Genomic DNA, 22519 nt, shown 5'->3' with positions numbered 1-22519 from the left:
GCCTTGGCGGGTGGAGGCCCCAAGCCCGTAGTCCAGGCCCCCGGGTGGGGTCAAAGCCCGCGGAATTTGTATTTCCCAGGGTGCCACGTCCGCTGCCACTCCCCCCATCCATCGACAACCACTGCTGCGACTCCCTTCTGTGACAGAAAGAAGAAGAAGAGCACCCGATTCCGTCTATCGCATCTGTCGCACCTGTCGCATTGTCGCATCGTCGTCTGCTGCCGCCGCAAACAAACTAACCTCGAGTCCCAGTCCTTTCCGAAGGTTCCCAAACGAGCACCTAGCCAGTTCTTTTTCCGCGCCAGCCAGAAAGTCAGTCAGTCTGCCAGCCAGCCAGCTAGCCAGCCGTTTGCGAGAAAAAGAAGAAAAAACCAGCGACGGCCGTCTTCTCTGCTCCCGTCCAACGTACAGCCACATCGCAGCTTCACAAGCGGCGACGGGTCTCTCCGACATCCAATGACACGGCCTCTTCGAAGAAAGCAGGCATAATGGCGAGCCCGGTGGGGGAGGACAATTGGGTCGACTATGTCGACCACCAGCTGCGCGAAGCCACCGACCTCGAGGCACGCGTGCGCGTGATTGAGAGCTTCAACGACGCCGTGTCGGCCGAGCCCGGGAGCATCAAGGTCTGGATGGCCTACTGCGAGTACTTTTGGTCGCTCTACAACGACTGTCAACCTGTTAGCGATGCCGGCTGGTCCCCAGAAGAGCAGGAGGTCGGACGTTCCATATTCACCATCGATGCCGCCCTCAACCTCTGGCAGCGGGGCTACGAGGCTGTCCAGTACCGCCTGTCCGACAGCAACGAACTCTGGGACCGCTGGATCTCGCTCGAGATGGAGCTGCTGAGGCGGACCGTGACCGAGGCTGGTGTTCGCAGAATCACCCAGCTGTTCCGCAATCGGCTGACTGTCCCGCACGCCACCTGGGACAGGACATCCCAGATGTTTTCCACATTCCTCTCCGAGTACAACCGCCAGGCCTACGAGAGCGAGATGGAGCAGATCACGAGGAGCGCCAAGAATGCAAAGCGCCTGTATGCGCTGCGCGACCCTTTCGAGACCAAGCTGTCGCTGGCCGTCAAGTCTGGAGACACGGCAGCGGTACGTGCAGAGATGCTAGAGTACATTGACTGGGAGATCAAGCAGCACAAGGGCAAGCGGGACGCGCTGGACAACTTCAAGATTTGTCTCGGCCTCTTTTCAAGGGCGCTGACAGGCGTGCTGGCGTCGGACGACACTACATGGCTTAACTTTATCACGCTGGTGTCGACCTCCCAGTCGGACCTCAAGGCAGGCCGTGCCCGCGTCTCGGCCAATCTGGTCCCAAACATGCTCGACGTTCTCCGTCGCGCCGTGCATCACATTCCCTGGGCGGGTCCTGTGTGGGCTCGGTACATCTTGGCTGCCGAGGAGGCTGCGCTAACCTTTGCCGACGTCGAACGCATCAAGCATGCCGCCACCAACAGTCCCCAGCTTGACAGAGACGGAATGACGGGTGTTTTGGACATGTATTCTGCATGGTGCGGCTATCTCAAGCGAACAGCCATGAACCCCAAGGCCAGCGAAGAGGCTGTTGATGTTGCCGAAGTGGGTCTCTCCTCTGCCCTCGAGGATGTCAAGCACTGGGGTCAGCGAAAATACGGCGAAAACTACCAGGGCGATCCGGACTACCGCCTCGAGAAGATTCTGATCCAGTTTCTCACCGAAAAGAAGGAAGACATCGAGGGGGCTCGTGCTATCTGGGATGAGCTGTCGCAAATCCCGCTGCACGCTAACAGCTACGACTTTTGGCTCAACTGGTATCTCTGGGAGATGGTAGTCTTCACCGCACACAGAGCCAAACTCCGCAGCCCTACCCCCAACACACAGGCTCAAGGTCTGCTGGTCCCCAGCTTGGCCACCCGCGTTTTCACCAGGGCGCTCAAGGTTAGGACTCTTGACTGGCCCGAACGGATTCTCCAGGTGTACCTCAAGCACTGCAATGACTACGAGCTGGCCGAAACACTGCGCGAGGCCCACGACACCATCTACAAGACGCGCAAGGGGGTCGAGAAGCGCCGAGAACGGGAAGCACGGCAGGCCGCCGAGGCAGCCCGGCAAGCCGCAGCAGCCCGGGAGCAAGCAGCGCCAGCGGACAGGAGCGAAGACGTCCCCATGACAGATGCTTCCGGTTCCGCGTCACCCGGATCCAAGCGCAAGCGAGAGCCGACCCCGGCCGAAGACGATGCTGCTAACAAGCGGCCCAGGAGCGAGACGAACGGGGATGACGTGAAACGGGATCGCGAGCACAACACGGTTTTCTTGCGGAACTTGCCTGCTGACGCCACCCAAACCAAGATCAAGCAGTTCTTTCGGGATTACGGCCACGTCAACAACATCGACCTCAAAAAGGGGGACGATGACGCGGTTGCCCTGGTCGAGTTTCGACACTCGGACGATGCGCGAGCAGCACTGATCCGCGATGGCAAACCTTTTGGCGACCGGATCATCCAAGTCACCCCGGCCATTGACTGCACGCTGTTTGTCACCAATTACCCCCCAGACGCCGACGAGGAGTACCTCCGCAACCTCTTCAAGGCCCACGGCGAGATCCACAGCATCCGGTTCCCCAGCCTCAAGGAAAACGTGAAGCGGCGGTTTTGCTACCTCACCTTTCGGGAGCGGGCCTCGGCCGAGGCAGCGCTCAAGCTGGACGGGAAGGCGTTGGGTGGGAGGTGCAGGCTCGTGGTCAAGATATCCGACCCAGCACACAAGCAGCACCGGCAAGGGGCGCAGGAAGAGGAGAGAGAGCTGCACGTGATCAACATCCCCCGCACCATGAAGGAGGACGAGGTCGAAGGCCACTTTACCAAGGCTGGCAAGGTGGTCAGCGTGCGGATTCCGCATCTGGGGACGGCGTTTGTGGTGATGCAGACCAAGGAGGAGGCGCAGGAGGCCATCAAGCTGCTGGACAAGGCCATGTTTGGACAGCATCCGATCAAGGTCGAGCCCTCGATGCCAAAGGGGACGAAGAAGAAGACGGCGACAGCCTGGGGAGGCGCCGAGGATGCCGAATCCCCTGCGTCCACAGCTGCCGAATCAACAGTATCTTCTGGCGGCGGCGGCGGTGCGGCGAGAGATCGAAAGGTTGTCATTCTGGGCGTTCCTGACACGATGAACGAAGCCCGCGTGGGGAATTTGCTCAAGCCGGCCGGGGAGTTTGTCAAGCTGACGTTGCATGCCCGGCATGGGGGCGCGATTGTTGAGTACAAGGATGCCGCGTCGGCGGGGAAGGCTCAGCTGGTGATCGACGGGCTGGAGGTGGAAGCTGGTCAGAAGCTGCGTGTTGGCACGACGGAGGAGCTGTTTCAGAGCAAAGGGGAGAAGAAGGTGGCGGGGAGTGACCCGTGTGCGCGTCCGGAGCCGGAGAAGCAGAGGAAGAAGCCGCCGACGGCTGCGCAGTTGATGCCGCCGCCGCCGAGTATCAACCGGCCGCAGGTGCTGGGGAGGTCGAAGCCGAAGATGGGCATGGGAACGGGGGCGCCGGGGTTGGGGGTGAGGACGAATGGGGTTGCTCTTGTTGGGCCGAAGAAGAGTAATGCTGATTTTAGGAGTTTGTTTCTTGGGGGTGGTAATAATGGCGGTGGAGGTGAGGGTGGGGGGAAGGTGGAAGAGGAGAAGACGAAGGAAAATGGGAGTAAGGAATGAGTGAGAAGGGAATGGATGGGCCTACTGGCATTTTTTCTTTATTCAAAGTTTTGATCAAACAAGAGTGGGAAGGTCGGGGTTGTGTGTGTGTATGTATGATACCAATTACCATTTTTTCTTTTTTTTTCCTTTTCGGAAGAACTGAAGCTGAAGTACTGTGGTGAGGAAGAGGGAACAAAAGGCTGATGAACTGGTTGGCTGCCGCGGTTGCTGCTATGAATACCCCCTGAGCATTTGATAGGAAACTGTTTGTGTTTCTTTGATGTTGTTTTAGGTCTTTGCTTTATCAGGTACCTACTGGGAAATGGTTGGGCGTGTGCATGCCCTTGTTCAATGAAGCTTGACTGCTTGCAAAGTGTTTGATTTGAGACGATATGCAAGTGAGTATGGATAGTACTATGATTACCAAATGACTGTCGAGCAGCGCTACAGAAACCAACTAATAAAAAGCCAACATGATCAGATTCGGATGAACCTGGGAATGAAAGCATCGGAGACTGGAAATCTATCCAAAGGAAACACAAAAACATCAGAGCATCACGTATCTACTTGCCTCATAAAATACCCACCCAGCAGCCTCCCCTCATCATGGTCCGCCAACTCGCAACCCGGTATCCACCACTCGCCAGCGCGTTTACAAAGCCCCCGGGTTTCCGTTGAACGCAATCCCGTTGAAGGTCCCCGTGGGCAGATCCGTGATGGTGCCGTTAGTAGAGGTCTCCCTAATGTACTCGCACAGCTCCGCCGGCGTCTTTGGTCCCAGCAGCGCAAGCAGATACGAAGCCAAACCGGCCACATGCGGCGCCGCCATCGACGTTCCCGAAATGGTGTTCTACCTCTCTTTCATCAGCCACAGTCCACCTGGTAATGCATGCAAAAAACAAAAAAAAAAAAAGAAAAAAAAAAAAAAAAGGGTCTCACTCACCGTTGCGCTTGGCCCCCCAATCCACGCGCTCTCCACCCCGACCCCGGGCGCAAAAACGTCGACCCCCTCCCCGTAGTTCGAAAACCAAGCCCTCACATCCCCCTCATCCGTCGCCCCAACGGTGCAGACCGTCTCCTCGCTCGCTGGGCTGTAGAAGAAGGCGTCGTCGGCGCTGTTGCCGGCCGCGACGCTGAGGAAAATCCCCGCCCTGACGGCGGCGGCGGCGGCGGCGTTGACGGCCGTGCTCCTCGACGCGCCGAGGGACAGGTTGGCCGTCGCGCCGTTGGGGCAGCCCCGGGTGGGAAAGTCGGCGGCGACAAAGTCGATGCCCGCGATGACGGCGGCGAGGGTGCCGGACCCGGAGGCGCGGAGGACTTTGACGGCGTAGAGGCTTGTTTTTTTGGACACGCCGTAGGTGATGCCGCCGATGGTGCCGGCCACGTGGGTGCCGTGGCCGTTGCCGTCTGTGTTGTCGGTGTCGATGAAGTTTGCTAGCCAGTGGGCGCGGTTGGTGAATTGCTTCAAGGGGGAAAAGGAAGGGGGGGGTTAGTGAAAAATGATGAGGGTGTGAGAGTGAGGGGGGAGAAGGAAAATAAACATACAGTGTGGTTGACGTAGATGCCCGTGTCGATGATGTAGCTGCAGGTGCCCTCGCCGGCGGACTCGTCGTAGACGTACGAGGTCTGGCCTGGGCTGCGGTGGGAGATGCGGGCGAGGCCCCAGGGGACGTCCTCCTGGGTGAGGAAGTCGTATGCCTGGACCACGGCGTCTTGTTCGACGAATTCGACCTGGGACTTTTGTTTAGCATCATGAATCAAACGGTCCGCTGGATAAGGTAGGATGGACACACCTCGGGAAGCTGCGGATGGCAGCCAGCTTCGCAGCGGACAGCTTGGCGGCGAAGCCCTTGAACCTGCCGGCCTTGTAGAGGTGCTGGGTGCTCAGCCCCTTGACCGCACCCTGGAGGACGGCATCACTGCTGCCGTCTCTGAGCTTGACGATGTAGCTCCCGTCGATGAGCTGAGAGGCGGCTGCACCGCGGGGAGTGAGGAGGGGTGCCTCCCTGACAGGAGGAGCGGCCAACGCCAGGGTTGGGAGGAGGAGGCAGGTGGTGGCCCGGAGGAGCTGCATGTTGAAGTCTGTTGTTAAACTCGGGAGTAGACAAGTGAGGAGGACGAGGACAGAGAGAGAGAGACAGAAAGTGATGATGGTGATCTTGCAACAGAAAAACAACAGCGAGATGAGCATGTCTATTTATCTCTGTCTTAGACAACATCAGCTTGTGGACTGGTGGCTGGGAATAGGTAGAAAGAGGGAGGTTACCCGTGATGGCGTTGACATATTGGTCCCCAAATCATCACCACCTTCCGCAAAGGGCATCGCGAACAAGATGTCAGACCTTCTCCACCATCTTTTTCCTATATCAACCTGGGTAGGGTAGGAACAAGGCCATGCTTAGAACTTTGACACGATGCTGAATGCGGGTGCCATGTAAATGAGAAGAGGGTGGCCAAGATCAAAACCGCCTTACGACCTACCCAAGACGGGAGCTAGTCTAGCGAGCAGGTGTCAACGTCGTTCTTTTCTTGCGCTGGCGTGATACTGACAATTCGTGGTGCAAGCTGTCAAGGGAGTTGCTTGTAGGGTACCATTGTGATTGTCTGGTAGGATGGCGCAGCAACCAAAAGATGATATCAAGACACATGATATCCCTCGACCGCCATTGCTGGTCTTCCAAACTTGGCATGTAATCTGATCCCAGACAGCGAACCAAAGGGGAGAAAAATACATCTCACGAGAGAATACTTGGGGAAGGTTTCCGAGCTTGATAATGCTGACATTATGCTCCCGTCAAAGCCAAGAGATGAACTCCGGGAACAGCCATCGATCGGGAATTTTGGACCATGTGTGGGCCCAATATTGTCCGGCCGGGAATGAGCCGCTGTGCCAGGGCTGCCCCGTGTGCGTGCGGTGCAGAGTGCCGCGCGGGTGTGGCAGCGCCATTCGCTGACGGCAGTTGGGAAGACATCATGGGTAGGAGCCACAGCAAAAGGACGGGTGGGATCGTTACACGGGGGGAACAAGAACAGAAAGTAGTACTTCCTTGAGGAGGAAGATATTGAGAAACAACGGTAAAAGGATCCAACGCACATCTGAATCCTGCCAAGCTGTCAAAATGGGAGAATCCGGTCTGGGGAGAGAAGCGGTTGCTCGTCCTGTTGTTGTTCCCTCTGGAACGTACAAAAGTCACCTTCCCAGTTAGGAAACTGCTGAACCGCCTGGACAGAGAATCGTGTTGCTCAAGATAACGCCTCGAGAGGGGGTGGGGAGCAAGGTTCATGGCAATATCTGGCGCCATTTCGGCCGAGAGCCCCTTTGTTGTTTGGGGAAGAAGAGAAAAGTGAAAAGGCAAGAACAAAAAGTCGAGACGTGAAGAGGTCAATCCCCGGTATTAAACATATCGCTAACGATGCAGATCGACGTAACAAGACGCACGGGAAACCTGGGTCTCGGGTTCCAAAGTGGATCGGTAGCCAGTCCTTCTTTTAGCCTGAAGAGACAAGATTTCCGCCATTTCGTCGACCAAGCGTTCTCACGTGCAACTGCCGGATCGAGAGGAGCCATTTGATACATGGCCAACACTAAGACAGAGGAAGAAAGGGGGGGGTGCTAATATACTGTCTGGCGAATCAAATGTTCTTCCAGTCAAGGGAAATGTATTGCCGCTTTTGGACTTGAGTGGGGTGTGTAGTTAGGAGTGGAATTGCCTCTTCCACCCTACCCCCTCTCAAGAAAAATTTAATTTTCAAATGTCCAAATCAACTAAGTTAAGTTCGAATACCTAATTTGCAAATCAAGGTAAAGGCCTAGTTGAATCATCATATAAACTAACATTGTGACAGTGACTCGCTCGCAGGCCGCACTTCACGCAGGACAAAGAAAAGACACTATGGGCTCGCAGGCCACATAATAAGCACCGGATTGGCCTGATCAGAGGGCCAGAATTGACTGCACGCGTGCAAAGCACAAAATATAAAGAAATAAAAGTCGATGTCCTGTCTAAAATAGAATGTCCAAAGCAGACTGCTTATATACATGACCCCTGAACTCCTGAGTCCTCCGAGAGCCCCGGCTTCCTTACTCATACTCTCAAGCCTGTGGCCGCCACCCCAAACTACTATAAAGCTACCCTATATATCTTTTTTTATTATAGAGGTTAATAAAGTTTTAACGGAAGGTATAGAAGGAATTCGAGCGTACTTATATAGTTAACATATATATATATTAAGTCCTTGATTTAATAACTCTACGCCTACTTTAGCGGCCCAAAGTAGCTGATACCAGGTAGCTAAAAGTAAAAAAAAAATATAGAAGTATATAGAGCGTAATATTATTATTTTATTAATAGTAACGCTTGAATTCGGTTAAGTAGTAGCTTTCGTAGCCGTCGAGGATTAACAACCGGTATTTACGTTTTATACGGGACGCCGTGTAGTAATCGAAGTACTTAATTTAATTTAAGCTTACCGTATTAATAGTTTAACTATTATCGGTAATTGAAATACGCTAGTCGGCTAGGAAGTTATATTCGGTATATTAGTTAGTAAGTAGTACTACGGGGCTAAAATAATAAAGGGAGGGATAGTTTAGCTGAGGGTATTGATTCCTTGAATTATAGGTGCTTATTTATAGTTACTAAACTAGATTAGTTTTACTTTTTTAAGGCCGTCTGAGGTTATAATTACTATACCTGCGAAAATAATATTTATTATAAATTTAGTTTCGTCGAAGTTATAAATATTATTATTTATAATATTATATTTAACTTTAATATTCCGTATAGACGTAAATTATTCGGTAATAACCTTTAAATTTTTATATTTAGCTTTTTAATAGTCGTATTTATATGTAAAACGTATACGGAGTTATAATTAGCGTTTAACGAAGTGATATGCTTAGAGCTTACTAATAGAGAGCGCGTTGTATACGCGTAGTAGTTGGTTAGCTATTTCTTTTATATTACGTAATCTTAGTAAAAAAGCTTACGTATATAGCTTAATAACGTATTTAATAATAGTATCTTTTTCGGATTAAGTAAGCTTCTTCGATATAGGTATAGTATCGCGTCGTATAGGCCGGCCAGCGCGCTAACGCCCTAGAGTCTTACGATCGATTCTATAGATTTTGGCTGCGGTTCGTTCGTTTAGATGTGACGAACCCCTGTACAGAACCTCTGAAAGGGATACTGGTTGAAGGTAACTTCTGACAATTGGTTCGGTGCAGCTAAACAGTGCACAACAAGATGTCTCAATGTAAACACTAGATACCGTAAATACAAGCTTGAATTGCATACTGCGGAACTGTCTATCTACACCAGCCAGTTCCTCCGTATATATAGATCCTGGGGCCGTGAGGTGCTCGCCCTGCTATGGCCCCGATCACTCCTAGCACATTGCATCCTGCAACGTGCTCGTCGTGCTATGCCTCTGATCACCCTTAGCATCTTGCATCCTGCAGACTGCTCGTGAGCTTTGGCGCCATAGTGTCACGGTCCTGATATAAGCGGGGAATGCGGGGCGCGAACCGTCTAACCACTGGCACGGAAAGGTGGGGAAGCTGGATTATCACTAGCGCCAAGGGTAATAATCACGATTATCACCAGCCTTAGTAAGCGACGAGTGATAATCAATATTATCACTGGTGATAATAGTGATAAACCGGTCTATATATACGGAGGAACTGGCTAGTGTAAATAGATAGTTCCGCAGTATGCAATTCAAGCCTGCATTTACGGTATTTAGTATTTGCATTAAGACATCTTATTATATATTATTTAGCTACACCGAACTAATTATTAAAAGTTACCTTTAATTAGTATCCCTTTTAGAGGTTCTATATAGGAGTTCGTTACACGTTATATACTTACTTTAACTTATTATAAATAAATTAAAAGTATTAAAACGCTATAGCCGGAAACATTAATACTTAGGGAATCCCGACCCAACCTACTATTAATTAGCTTCTCGCTTGTATTTAAAAGCTTAAAAATAAGTTACGCCTTTCCTATAATACCTTTACGTAAGAAACGCTATACTCTATTAAAAAATTAATACTTTACGTAAAGAGGGAAAGCGTACGAAGCTCGAAGTACCTAATTACTATAGAAGTATAAAAGGAGAGCTAGGAGGATTCTTAATTTAACTTAAAGTTTATTTTCGGTACTACCCTTTTCGTTTCTTAAACGAGGAATCTAAAGTTATATACGCCGCGTCTAGGCTTAAAGATACGGCATTTACGTAATTCGAACCAATTTTAAGAAATTACTTTAATAATACGCTTAATTAGAGGGAGGATATTACTTAAATATATTTTAAGTTTTATAAAAGTTTTAAAAAGAAAATTAAGGAAGTATTTAAAGAGTATAATAAAAGTAAGTGTATTTAAAAGCGACTAGCTAACTTTAAATAAACTCGATTTACTACCGATTACGCTATAGTATTTAAAATAAATATATTCCGTAACGCGATTAACGATAAAAGGTTAATATAAGTGTTTTATAATAAGTTTAAGGAAGAAGTTAAGGATAAACTATATTAAATAAAGCGGCTAGAAACTATCGATAAATATATTATAATAATAATCTATATCGACGATTAATAATATTAATGACGTAAGGAATATAAAAATATATATATATAAAGACTTTATTACTTTAATAATAATAAAAAGAGACGGCCGTACGGGACTTACGTTTTAGGGACTACCTACGTAGGACCTATAGAGGTCGATACTATCTAATAGTAAAAGCCGTAAGGCCGGGGCTAAGGTAGAAATAACCTTAAGTATTTTAATTATAGTAAAGTAAAATACTTTAAAAAGGATTATAAAGTATTTAAGTAACTCGGTTAAAAAAGGGAAATCGCAATAATTATTATATTAAAGGGACCAAAAGTAGTAGAGGTCGTAGCTATTAAATACTAATTAAATAAAGCGAAGAACCGTTACTAAATATAAATACGAAAGAGTATTAAGGAAGTAAAAGACGGAAGATAAGAAGAAGCTAAGTAAGTATAGTTAAAAAACTTTATATTATTAATTAATCCGGAGTAAGAGGACGCTTTTAAACAATATAATCGCTTAAGAAACGATTTACAGCCCTTCGCGAGGGCCGGTAACCTTTAACGAACCACGAATAGTATTTTCGTAAATATTAATATAAAGCGAAGGTATAGGATAATAATCCGGTACTTATTAGCGAGGTCACTATTATATAAGGAAAAAATAAAAAAAATAAACGCCTTTAGGTTATAATATATTAAAAGAATATTTAAACAGTAATATTAGTAAACGGAGGTATAGAAACGAACCTAATTTCGCTATAGTTTGTATATTAAACTAAAATACTATAGAGAAAAAAGAAGGAATAAATCGTTATATAAGGACTATTTCCGACGTAAAGAGTCTATAGAGAAATATTATTTTTAATTATTATAATTAAAGGAAAAATAATTTTAATTATATTCGATATTATAAATATAAAACCTTCGAAGGATATAATTTTAAGGTAACTATAATATAAAGACTATAACCTAAATATCGATTAGAGGGATAATAGTTATTTACGATTAAAAGAGCTTTAAAAGTATTTAATTAACGATAGGAAATTAGGTATATATATAGAGTAAAGTATAGGATAAGTACCTTTTACGGTATTACCGTAAGGAATTTAAAAAGTAATAGTATACTTTATCAATATAAGCGGTAAAATCGAAGAAGTAGGGTTAATAACGTTAGTAAAGATATTGGAGGTTAATAAGTATACTTACTATAATAACGTAAAGAAAGGTAAGAAAAAAGCGGTACTAATAGAATATCGAGGATATTTAGCCTTTACGGCTAAGTATTTAAAAGGACTTTTAGAGCGAGGACCGTAGGACTATAAAATTAAATTAAAAGAGAAAGCTAAATTACGGCTATTTAAAGTCTATTATACTAACGATAAGTAGAGTAAGGAGCTACGGAAGTACTTAAACGAAAATCTAAAAAGAAAATATATTAAGGAGTCTATATCGCTAGTAAGATACCCCGTATTCTTTATACCGAAAAAAAACAATAGCTTACGATTATATATAAATTACCGCTAATTAAATAACGTAACGGTAAAAAATAATTACCCGCTACCGTTAATATCTAAGTTACGGAATTAATTAATAGGGGTATAATACTTTATATATTTAAATATATTTATCGGATATACCTATATACGGATTAAAGAAAGAAATAAATAAAAAATAACGTTTCGTATACCCTATAGTTATTTCGAGTATCTTATAATATTATTTAAGCTAATTAATATACTTATAACGTTTTAATCTCTTATTAATTATACGATCCGGAAGTACCTCGATAAAATAATAATATACTACTTTAATAACGTTTTTATTTACTTACGTACTTTAGAAAAGTATAAGCGATACGTACGAAAAATATTTAACGCGCTATATGGAGCTAGACTTTTAATTAATAAAAAAAAAAGTGAGTTTTACGTATAAAAAATAATATATTTAAAATATTTAATATCGTTAAGTAAGGTTCGTATAAAACCGGGGAAAATTACGGTAATTAAAAATTAGCTTACGCCGTAATTATAAATATACGTTAAGGGGAATTTTTAGGATTTACGAACTTCTATCGGATATTTATTTATAAATATATAAGAATCGCGTAATTACTTAATTACTTAATTAAGAAGGACGTAGAGTTCCGGTAGGGGTAGAAAAAGGAGTAGGCTTTTTAAAAGCTAAAAAAAGCTATTTTAAAGGACCTGGTATTTAAATTACTAGACTTTAATTAATTATTTAAGGTCGAGGCGGATATATTAAACTATACGATCGGTAAATAATTAGGATAGCGAAATAATAACGGGAAGCTATACCTAGTAACTTTCTTTTCGAAGAAGCTAAAAGAGATACGTTAAAACTACTTAATCTATAATAAAGAGCTATTCGCTATTATTAAAGCGTTCGAAGAATAGAGGTTATATTTTAATAATATTAATTATAAAGTATAGGTTTATATAAATTATAAAAACCTATAATATTTTACTATTATAAAAGTCCTTAACGTATAATAAATATAATAATTAAAGTTTCTTTTAAAATTTAATTTTTAAATTAATTATAAAAAGGGATTAAAAAACGTTAAGGTAGACGTATTTAGCCGGCGATTTAATTATTATAAAGATATATTTAGGGAATTACTATTATTACTCGAGGAAATACTAAAAGGCACTCTTAAATATTTACTTTAGCCGTAAATAAAGTATTATATAATATATTAGGTAAGTAAGTTACTTCTAGCAGTAAATATTAAGGAAGGTTAAGTAATAATATTACGGAGTAATATTAATAGGAAAAGTTAGAGCTATAAGGTATCTAAAAAGATAGTTAGGGAAGACTATAGTATAAAAATCGAGCGTACGTAATGCTAGGTAATAGGACAATATTAGTAATAGAGATTTACGGATCGAAGTTTAAAGGATATATAGGTATCGCTAAAACTATAAAAAAGATTAAGTAGTATTTTAATTAACTAAAGATTAAGGACGACGTTAAGGAAGTTATTTAGTTATACTATACGTACGAGAAAACGAGGGTTACGAGGTATAAACTATATAGATTTCTAAAGCTATTATTAATAGTAAAATAATTATAAAATTTAATTATAATAGACTTTATTATTAAATTATTAAAATTAAAAAATACGGTAATTAGCGTTAAATACGATAATATATTAATAGTAATCGATAGGCTTATTAAATAAATATATTTTTTACTTTATAAAAAAACTTAATCGGTAAAGTAATTAGCGAATATAGTATTATAGTATATTATATTAATATATATATAGTTAAAAAAATTTATTACGGACCGTAATACTAAATTCGTATCGAAGTTATAAAGAGCGTTAATAACTAAACTAAAAGTAATAAATAAAGTATCTTTAGTTTATTACCCTTAAACGGACGGTTAAACGGAACGGCTTAATTAAATTATAGAATAATACTTACGAAATTATATTAATTTCGAGTAGGATAATTAAATTAAATTATTATTTACGGTATAATTAATATATAATATATTATTAATAAAAACCACGAAAGTTATACCTTTCTTCGCGAATTTCGGCTATAAAGTAAACCGACAGTAAGGACCTACGGTTAAGGTACTTAAGGCTAGAATTAAAGTAAATAAATTATATATACTTTACGGTAAGCTAAAGTAAGAGCTAGAGTTTATAAAGGAAAGGATACGAAAATACTATAATACTAAAAGGCTCGAAGGACTTTGTTTTAAAAGGGGGGATATAGTATTCCTTTTTATATATAATTTACGTATTAAAAGACTTAATAAGAAGCTAAACTATAAAAAAGTAGGCCTATTTAAAGTTAAAAAAAAGATTTTAGAAACGGTATTCGAATTAGAGTTACTTAATACAATACGTTTACGGTTATATACTTTTTATATTTTACTTTTGGAACCTATACTATATATAAATAAAGCTAATATATAAGTAGTAGCGGAGGACGAAGAAGAAAAATATAATATAAAAGAAATATTAGATTTATAGCTTAATAAAGGTTAATTAAAGTATTTAATTAATTAATTAAAATATTTAATTATAAATAACTTATAGGAACTATAGGTATATCTTAACTACTTAAATAAGTAAAAAGAATTTTACTAATAATACTTAAACCGACCAAAACCTAAATAATAAAAAGATCTATACTTAAACTATAGAAAAGTATTTATAAACTTAAATATAAAAAAACCTTAGTAGGAATCGAACCTACGCCTTTAATATAGTAGTCGACGTACTACGTACTATACTACGAGGTTAGTAAGTATAAAGAAATCTAGGCCTAACTAATACTATACGCCTCCACTACCGTAAAAAAAGTTAAAGATATAGCTAAAAAGATCTATACCTAAGCTACGGAGGGGTATCTATAAACTTAGATACGGAAGAACCTCGACGGGAATCGAACCTATACCTTTAACGCGGTAGCCGACGTACTACGCACTACACTACGAGGTTAAAAGGTATGGAAAGACTTAAGTATAAGTAGTACTACGCGTTTTAATTACCTTAAAAAGTAGAAAGCGCGCCCTCGGCGGCACTTTGCGGGGTCAGGAAGGAAGGACCGGCTACGCCCGGGTTTAAGGAAAGGTTAGGCGGCTAGTCGAAGCTTAAGGAAGGATCTAGAAAGGAAAAGTCGGAAGGATTTAAGGGAATATAATTAGAGGAAGGAACGTTGTTAAATAACGGTATAGCCGGCGCGGCTTACGTAGCTTCCTCCTATTCGATACGTTCGGTAGTTTCTAATTTATCGAGAGAAAAGAAGCTGCGGGCGACTATAATAGCTCCCTTATTTATAAGAAATTTACGTTAAAAACGGACTCGCGATAGACGAGTTAAAGCCTTAAAAGCTTTCTATTAGTATTCGATTAAAAGAGTTTCGGCCCGCTTCTCTTCCTCCTAAAAACGACGTTACTCTTGTATAATCTTATTTACTAAAAAGAGATTAGTAAGAAGAAAAGAAAGGTAACGGGAGACTTACGCGAGGAGATAGGGATACCGGTACTATTATATAAACGCTTACGATATATATAAGCCTTATAACGCTTTACTTTATCCATTATACGGTAAGATAACCCCTACGAATTATACTACGAGTAAAGTATAACGAGGAAACCGTTTTTAATAATATTTTAAGCGAGTTTAATACAATATTATATAAACGACGATAGAGGTTTTACTATAGATATAACGTTAGTTAGGCCATTATATAATTAGAGAGAGGTTTATAAAAAAAGAAGGAAAAACGTATATAGTCGACGAGACTAGGCTAATAAGACGTTAACCTAGAGGAAGGATATTATATTACGGTCCTAATATAAGCGGAGAATACGGGGCGCGAACCGTTTAACTACTAGTACGGAAAAGTAAGAAAGCTAAATTATTATTAGCGCTAAAAGTAATAATTACGATTATTACTAGCCTTAATAAGCGACAAGTAATAATTAATATTATTACTAGTAATAATAGTAATAAACCGGTTTATATATACGAAAGAACTAGCTAATATAAATAGATAGTTCCGTAGTATATAATTTAAGTTTATATTTACAGTATTTAGTATTTACATTAAGATATTTTATTATATACTATTTAGTTATACCGAACTAATTATTAAAAGTTACCTTTAATTAGTATCCCTTTCAGAGGTTCTATACAGGGGTTCGTCACACATAGCACTTTTATTTAGGCCTGATTAGCTTATTCCCTAGCTTCCTTAATAATTAGCTAGGGGCGACCTGCGCCCTATATATAGCGCGACTTGCCGTTAGGTTAACTGTGACATTAGATTCTTGTCGTTTTGAAGCGCTTGGAGGGCTAAAATTATGTGGGCTTTATTTGAATTAGAAAGTATCTTAAATAGTTAAGGAAATTGCTGTTGAGTGCGAAGGTGTTATATTACGAAGGAAGTGGGTCACTTGCTTATAATATACGTTAGTTATTTAGTTAAATCTTTAGTAAAACGCATTTCTTATAATTATATAATCTTAATCTCGGTTTAAAAATTGAAATATAAATATCTAAATATATAACAAGTTGTTATTCCGCTAAAAAGCTGAAGAATACAAGCTCGATATACCAAAATACCTATATTTTCTACAGCTTATTTAATTTTGGATTTTTATTTTCTATCGGCCTTATACTTCAGGTTCATTGGAAGATTTAGGGTTGTGAATGTAGAAATGAAGAAGAAATCTTCCTCCGATTTTGGCAGTATGTCTTCCAGAAACAGCATTGGATTTCTCTCAAAATGAGAGTCTGGGTGTTCACCACACGGCAACACATGCTGGTAAATTTTATCTACCTAAGGTAAGGTAGGCAAGTTACACCAATGTACCCATCCACCTAATCCTCCGTGTTATACACACTCACCGCCAACATCAGTCGTCGTCGTCTTCCCAGTTCGCGTCTGGTACGTACGGATTGTTGTCGATACACACACGATAAAGCAGGGCTCGATCGACCACGACATTTTGTAAAAAGTGATCAAAGAACTTGGGGTACGGCGGGACCGTTTGGTACCCATTTTTCGGGGTCAACAAACATGGGGTGATCTGCCCTGTCAAAATACGTTTCTACCCACTCATCGACATCGAGTTTGCTGTGTTTCTCGACAAGAGCGTCGACTTCTGCGGCGCTCCAGGGCGTGCCGGCATCGAAGTTGCCGCCAAAGCGGCCACCCCGAGAAGAGGTACGGGAAGCTAGCGCAGCGAGAGCTTCTGTGAAGCCGGCGTACTTGTAAATCTGAGTGATTCTGTTTAGAGATTGCATGGATGGGTGCTGGCCCGCCCGGCAGAGGGCTGCCAAATCGCCGTCGTCGGACTCAAGACCGAACTGGGTTCGCGCGGCACGCTGCCAGGCGTCGTCCCTGTGCACCACGTCGTGAAAGATGTGGCTGGTTGTTTCGCGCATCGGGCCAGCGACCAATGTCAACGAGTAAACATTGCTGGACATCCCGGCGTCGCAGAGAACCAGGGCTTCTGCTAGCCAGAACGATAGGGCGTCAGAGATCCAGTTCGGGCTCAGGCGTGCGCAATCAGATAATGGGGCCACCTGAGCGACGAGATCGGGACGATGGGCGAGATCTAAGCGGGAGAACTGGAAAAGAGAAACCCAGTTATCTGTTGGAAACCACACATTACCGTAGCCTGCTCCAAGCAACACGTTGCCCCAGGGGATAGGCGAGCTCAGGGGAGACTCACCATTTACGCTCTCGCTTATTCCATCAGACAAACGGCCACAGACGACTTGCACCGGGGCAGCTTGCCTCAAGTTTATCCAGGCTGAATTCGGGCAGGCGGGTTATCTTGTAGAGCAGCACCTGCTCCTGAAAAATGGATGTGGTGGAGAATAAATTCGAAGCGCCCAGCTCTTGGCTCAGGGCCGGCGAGGTCATGGTCGAGAAGGCGACCGTGTTGATGCGCAGAGCCAGGCCTCGCATCTCGGCGGCAACCATCCTGCTTGGGTACGAGAGGGCCAGATTGATGGGCTCACCAGAGTGCTTCAGCCTCAGCTTGCCTGCCCCCGAGTCGAACACATAGCCCTGGTCGGCAAAAGAGGTACTTGTGGTAGATGAGATCACGGATCTCACGGGGGAGCCGCGTGAGGAAGAAGCGGTCCGACATGATGTATCTTATGTGGGTGATGTCCAGAGCAAACTTCATTGAACCATCTGCGAGCTGATTTTTATAAGGTATAGAGCTAAAAATAAGGTACTCCCACCGCACACTTGGAAGGGTACACTCGGACCAGCCGCCAATTCCACGTTTCGCCGGGTGACTCACCCTACTACCTATCAAACAGATTCATAAACTCCGACATACCTGACTCTCACAACCGACCCAAGCCCCCCCGTTCCGTCGCCGGTCCCATACCACTCTCCACACTTGGGCCACTTCGCGCCCTCCTTGATGCCCTGTCCCAGAGCCCAGAATGCAGGCCACAGCCCCTTGTATTTGGCTGGTGCAGACGGCCCGAGCACCAGATGCCGTTCTCCTTGGTGGGGATGATGTTGAGCTCCCCGCTGCCCGACTGCTGGATATTGTTGGTGTGGTCGCGGTGCTCTTGTGCCTCATTGTTGTCGTTGTTGAACCGGGACCGCCTGAACACCTCCCACCCGTTGCTGACGCTCGAGCCGGCCGACCAGTTGAAGTCGTCGCCCCAAACAAGGCGGTAGTTGGGCAGCGAGGGGGTGGCGGCCCAGACTGGTGCCGTCGAAGCCCAGCAGGGAAATGAAGGTAGCGAGGTGGACCATCTTTGACAAACTGAGGAAGTTTGCTGTGTTTGATGATGATCCAGACAGACGACATGCCTGGGAGCTCGTCTCTTTATACCAATCGCTGGAGAGGTTTACCGAACCGCCGCCTTCTCATCTACCTATCTCGCCGCCGTCCGCGATGCAGCCCTCTCCATGCCGACAAAAGGCACTCAGCCGTTGATATTTGCTGAATCACCCGGTATCCCAACCAACCCGTTGGCAGACTACAACCACAACTAGACCTTCGTAAGAGGAGCGTCAGCCTGGCAATTTCCACCATCGGACGGTTGTTTGCTCAGGCGTACCTTGGCACTATGAGAGCCGTCACGAGACTCTTACTCAGCACGTAACATTTGGGGACTCGACAGTGCCGCACTTGGCAAAGGCACAGCTTGCGATTGGGGATGAGGCATGTTTTGATCAGCTTTCCCGAGCCGCTTGAGAGCGAAGCAATGATGGAAAATATGCAGCTAGGGCTCACCAAACGTGATTGCATGGCAGAACAAGGCCGAAAGGGGGAAAAGAACAACACCAGAAGCACTGTTGCAACGAAGCACTCTATTCAAGTAAAAAGCGCCGCTGTTATTACGATCGTGTATCCAGGTATTCCCAACCCAAGTCCCATCAAAAAAAAATATATATATATATGCTGACTTCCTTCCCACGATCATCCCCTTCACTCATCAAAATCGTGTACACATCCACGGCATGCTCGTCGATAGACTCGCTGTCCTTTACTGAACCTCATGCACCTGCCCATCACCCCTCTGCGTGCTCAGCTCGACGGCATTGCTCGGGAAATAGTCCCCGGCCTGTTGTTGTGCTTGTTGCGGCTGCGGCTGTTGACCTGCGTACATCCCATATCCCGTCACCTGTGGTGAAACTGGCATCGCCGGCTGCTGATTCCCCAACTGCCCCGTGAACTGAGGCGACACCGGCGCCGGAGGAGACCCCCACTGCTGCTGCTGCTGTTGTTGTTGCTGATGCTGTTCAGCAACAGCAGTGTATCCCGGCGCTGGCGTTCCCGTGGGCGTCACGTGCGCCACACTGGTAACCGGCGTGACGCTCTCCTGCATGGCCGGCTTGTTATCTCCATGATGGGCGTAGGCTCCCTGGGCGAATCCCATCGGCGGTGCGCCATCTGGGACGGTGGACATTTGCTGCTGAGGAGGGGGAGCAAAGTTTGGAGGAGCGGTACCACCGTCACCAGCACCAGCACCAGCAATGGTGATTGGCTGGCCTGCTTGCTGGAGGCGGAGTTCCTGGTTTCTCTTCTTGCGGCGGCCGCAGTAGATGATGAGGAAGATGATGATGCCTACCATTGCTAGGAAGCCTGTGCGCAAGAATCGATGGTAGGTTAGTTATGAGCACTTTGAAAGGGGAACAGAAAAACAGGAAGCAGGTCAAGTGGGAGGGACTGGGGGGAGAACGTACTGATACCACCGACTACCGCGCCAACGATCAAGGCAGTGTTCACCGTCGAAGCCACGGCTTCCTCGGGGGTCTTGCCGTTAGAGTTGGCGGTGTCGAGGTTGCGGTTGTTGTTGTTGTCGTCGTTGACGCTGTCGGTCGGGTTGGCAACGCCGCCGCCATCAGTCGGGTTGGCGACGCCGCTGGGACCGGCAACACCGCTTCTCCCACCACCGCCACCAGTGGTAACACCCCCGGTGGAACCGGAAGTGATGTCGAAGATGGGCAGGACCACGGACGTGGCTGCACAGAGGGGAATTGTCCAGCCGCTGTAGTCCCCGTCGGCGTAGACCAAGGTGGCACATTCTGGCTCGTCCAGGTCGGAGCTGGAGCCGGGCGAGGTTAGTGGTACAGGCAAGAAGGAGTGAGTACAGGCGGGAAGAGCATACCAGTACATGGTTCGGTCTGTGTCACGGTTTGATGCCAGGCGGGAGGACGTGTAAGGAAGACAGGCGGTCCAGATGTTGCAGGCGGTGGAGAGACAGCAGCCGATGGCGCGGGCATCCGAGTTTACACGGCACTCTGCTCCCCATTCTGCGCTGCATGTAAATGGGACCCGCTCATCGCCCACGAACCCGCAGGTGTTCTCCCCAGACTGCCGTTGGAAGAGGGCTCTCGCATGGGGGGTGGGTGCTGGTGGGTGCTGGAGTTCGAGGTGGCCAACCCGTGCGGGTGCCAGTCCAGTCTCAACTGGCGATGTCGGGTTGAATCGCTCAGTCCCCGCAATATGTGAGTAAACACCAGCAGGAAGCCATACCGAGGCGGCGACCAGCCGGCGAAGACTTTGGACTGCCATGTTTGGTTTGGAGAACGCTTCAATCCAGGGGCAAGACAGAAAAGAAAGCTGGAATGCAGCTCCGGGGACGTCGCCATCTTTAACTCGAGGAAGCAGTCCAGACACGGACAACAGCATCCTCGCCGCATTTGGAGAATTTCCGTATTGCGGCTGGCCTCCGTGAAAGCCAAGCAGAAACAGCTACCCTCGAAAGAAGGACCAAACAGAACCCGGCGGTCTGGATGTGAGTGTAACTGGGACCACAACGCATGGCGCTAACGAAAGAGGCGTCTGCAGCAACTCACAGCCGCAACTCGCCAGGCATTCCCCATCCGTTCGAAGCCGTTGTCGTTTTCCTGCCCGTCACGTCGCGGGTGGCATGCATGTGGGCTGCTTGCAAAGAGCACCAGTCAGGCACCTACCGTATTCATACATATAAGTTGATACCACCACCTGCTCCCTCCAGTCCCCAGCATCATGGTAATCTTTTTTGCTCGGCCCCAAGCATCAAAGAAACCCCAGCCCAGCCCAAAGAAAACCGCTGCCCAATGCTCAGACCATGTCAGCCCTGTCAATCAAGACGCAGGCTAGCGAGCCAATTGCCGTCACCTTCAATAACAGGGGTCCAGTTCAGCTTGCGACCCTGCTCTTCACCCCTCCTCCTCACTCTCTCGACACTCCTCTCTTCAAAACGACCCATCTCTTCAAACAACAAGTCCCACGCGCTGGATATCCCTGTCGATAGGACCAATTATCAACGCTATAAACCTAGGTACCCTTTCCAACCCTCAAGAAAGCCCATACTTTCATCAGCGATTCAACCCTAAAAATTAGGTACCAACGTGATTACACCGCATTCACACCTCTCCCAGACCGAACCAAAAGCCAAGTCAACAGCACAGCACCGCCAACCGCAGCCTCACAAGGCTCTACTCTTGGCTCGCGATCTAGGTAATCCAGGTAAGGTAGTCAACAAAGCACCAGATAGCTATGTATTGATCATCAAAGATTCCGTGTTTTCGTTTTTTGATGTTTTTGTACCTTATCCATCTGCAATACTCAGACGCGCAGCAAAGTATGTCCCACGCGTTTCTCGTTTTCGCGCTGGTTTCCCAAACAAGAAGAAGCACCGCATGAAATCCGATGATTATCCAAGACAGAGACCTCGGACTTTTTGATTTCTTTTGTTTTCCGTGGGAAAGGTGGGAAAGGGACATAGGAACTTGGGGTCTGTTTGTTAACAATATTTATATGTTTGGGTTTGTTTGAGGATGTTGACCTATTCAGCTTGTAAAGTTCGTGAAAGTTGATCAGACTGTCCTTGAACGAGGGTTAGGGTTGATGCAGCAACCCCTGCATGTAAATAAGGATCGGGATGAGGTGGTTGACATGGTGACCATTTCGTAGACCCCTATCTTTGGGCTTGCGTCACTGAGCATTGGTACATGGGGCTGTAAATAGATACGGTACGTAGTTGGGTCCCTTTGACGCTGTAGGTGGTTGCAGTTTGTGGATTGGCGATATGTCTCTAGGCCATCTGACCTTGGGGCATTTGGAAGCTCAGTATCCCCAGCGCATGCCTTTATGTAAACAAGAATATGTAGACGCAGCGTCGTATCATAGAGCCCCTTACATCAATGACCACCAACCCTCACACCCTCCTCCCAACCCACTCGCCCAAAACCTCCCCAATCCGCCCCCTATTCCTCTCCAACATCATCATATGTCCGTTCCCCCCTCCCCCCCCTCCCCTCCAGAAT

At 45.7% G+C, this 22519-nt stretch overlaps 4 protein-coding genes across 4 annotated transcripts, besides 1 other annotated feature; 1 reads left to right on the top strand and 3 right to left on the bottom strand.

Annotated features, from left to right (window-relative positions):
* Positions 1-488: 488 nt before the first annotated feature.
* On the top strand, positions 489-3689 carry PODANS_4_610 (uncharacterized protein; the record flags this gene model as incomplete). Its single annotated transcript, XM_001903618.1, has 1 exon — positions 489-3689. One exon carries the CDS (start codon positions 489-491, stop codon positions 3687-3689), a length of 3201 nt encoding a protein of 1066 aa, XP_001903653.1.
* Positions 3690-4323: 634 nt separating this feature from the next.
* Positions 4324-5745, bottom strand: PODANS_4_600 (uncharacterized protein; the record flags this gene model as incomplete). Its single annotated transcript, XM_001903617.1, has 4 exons — positions 4324-4521; positions 4615-5133; positions 5217-5527; positions 5592-5745. The coding sequence occupies 4 exons, from the start codon at positions 5743-5745 to the stop codon at positions 4324-4326; spliced, it is 1182 nt and encodes a 393-aa protein (XP_001903652.1).
* Positions 5746-14445: 8700 nt separating this feature from the next.
* Positions 14446-14516, bottom strand: a tRNA (tRNA-Ser).
* Positions 14517-16743: 2227 nt separating this feature from the next.
* Positions 16744-17211, bottom strand: PODANS_4_595 (uncharacterized protein; the record flags this gene model as incomplete). The annotated part of the gene is made up of 1 exon (XM_001903616.1): positions 16744-17211. One exon carries the CDS (start codon positions 17209-17211, stop codon positions 16744-16746), a length of 468 nt encoding a protein of 155 aa, XP_001903651.1.
* A 2037-nt stretch (positions 17212-19248) lies between these two features.
* Positions 19249-20795, bottom strand: PODANS_4_590 (uncharacterized protein; the record flags this gene model as incomplete). Its single annotated transcript, XM_001903615.1, has 3 exons — positions 19249-19847; positions 19949-20310; positions 20374-20795. Coding segments are annotated over 3 exons (1383 nt in total), but the record flags the coding sequence as incomplete, so codon positions are not given.
* Between the last annotated feature and the right edge of the window lie 1724 nt (positions 20796-22519).

The sequence above is a fragment of the Podospora anserina genome, chromosome 4, assembly GCF_000226545.1.
Source record: "Podospora anserina S mat+ genomic DNA chromosome 4, supercontig 1".
NCBI classification, from domain to species: domain Eukaryota; kingdom Fungi; phylum Ascomycota; class Sordariomycetes; order Sordariales; family Podosporaceae; genus Podospora; species Podospora anserina.
This window is presented reverse-complemented; position numbering and strand designations above follow the sequence as displayed.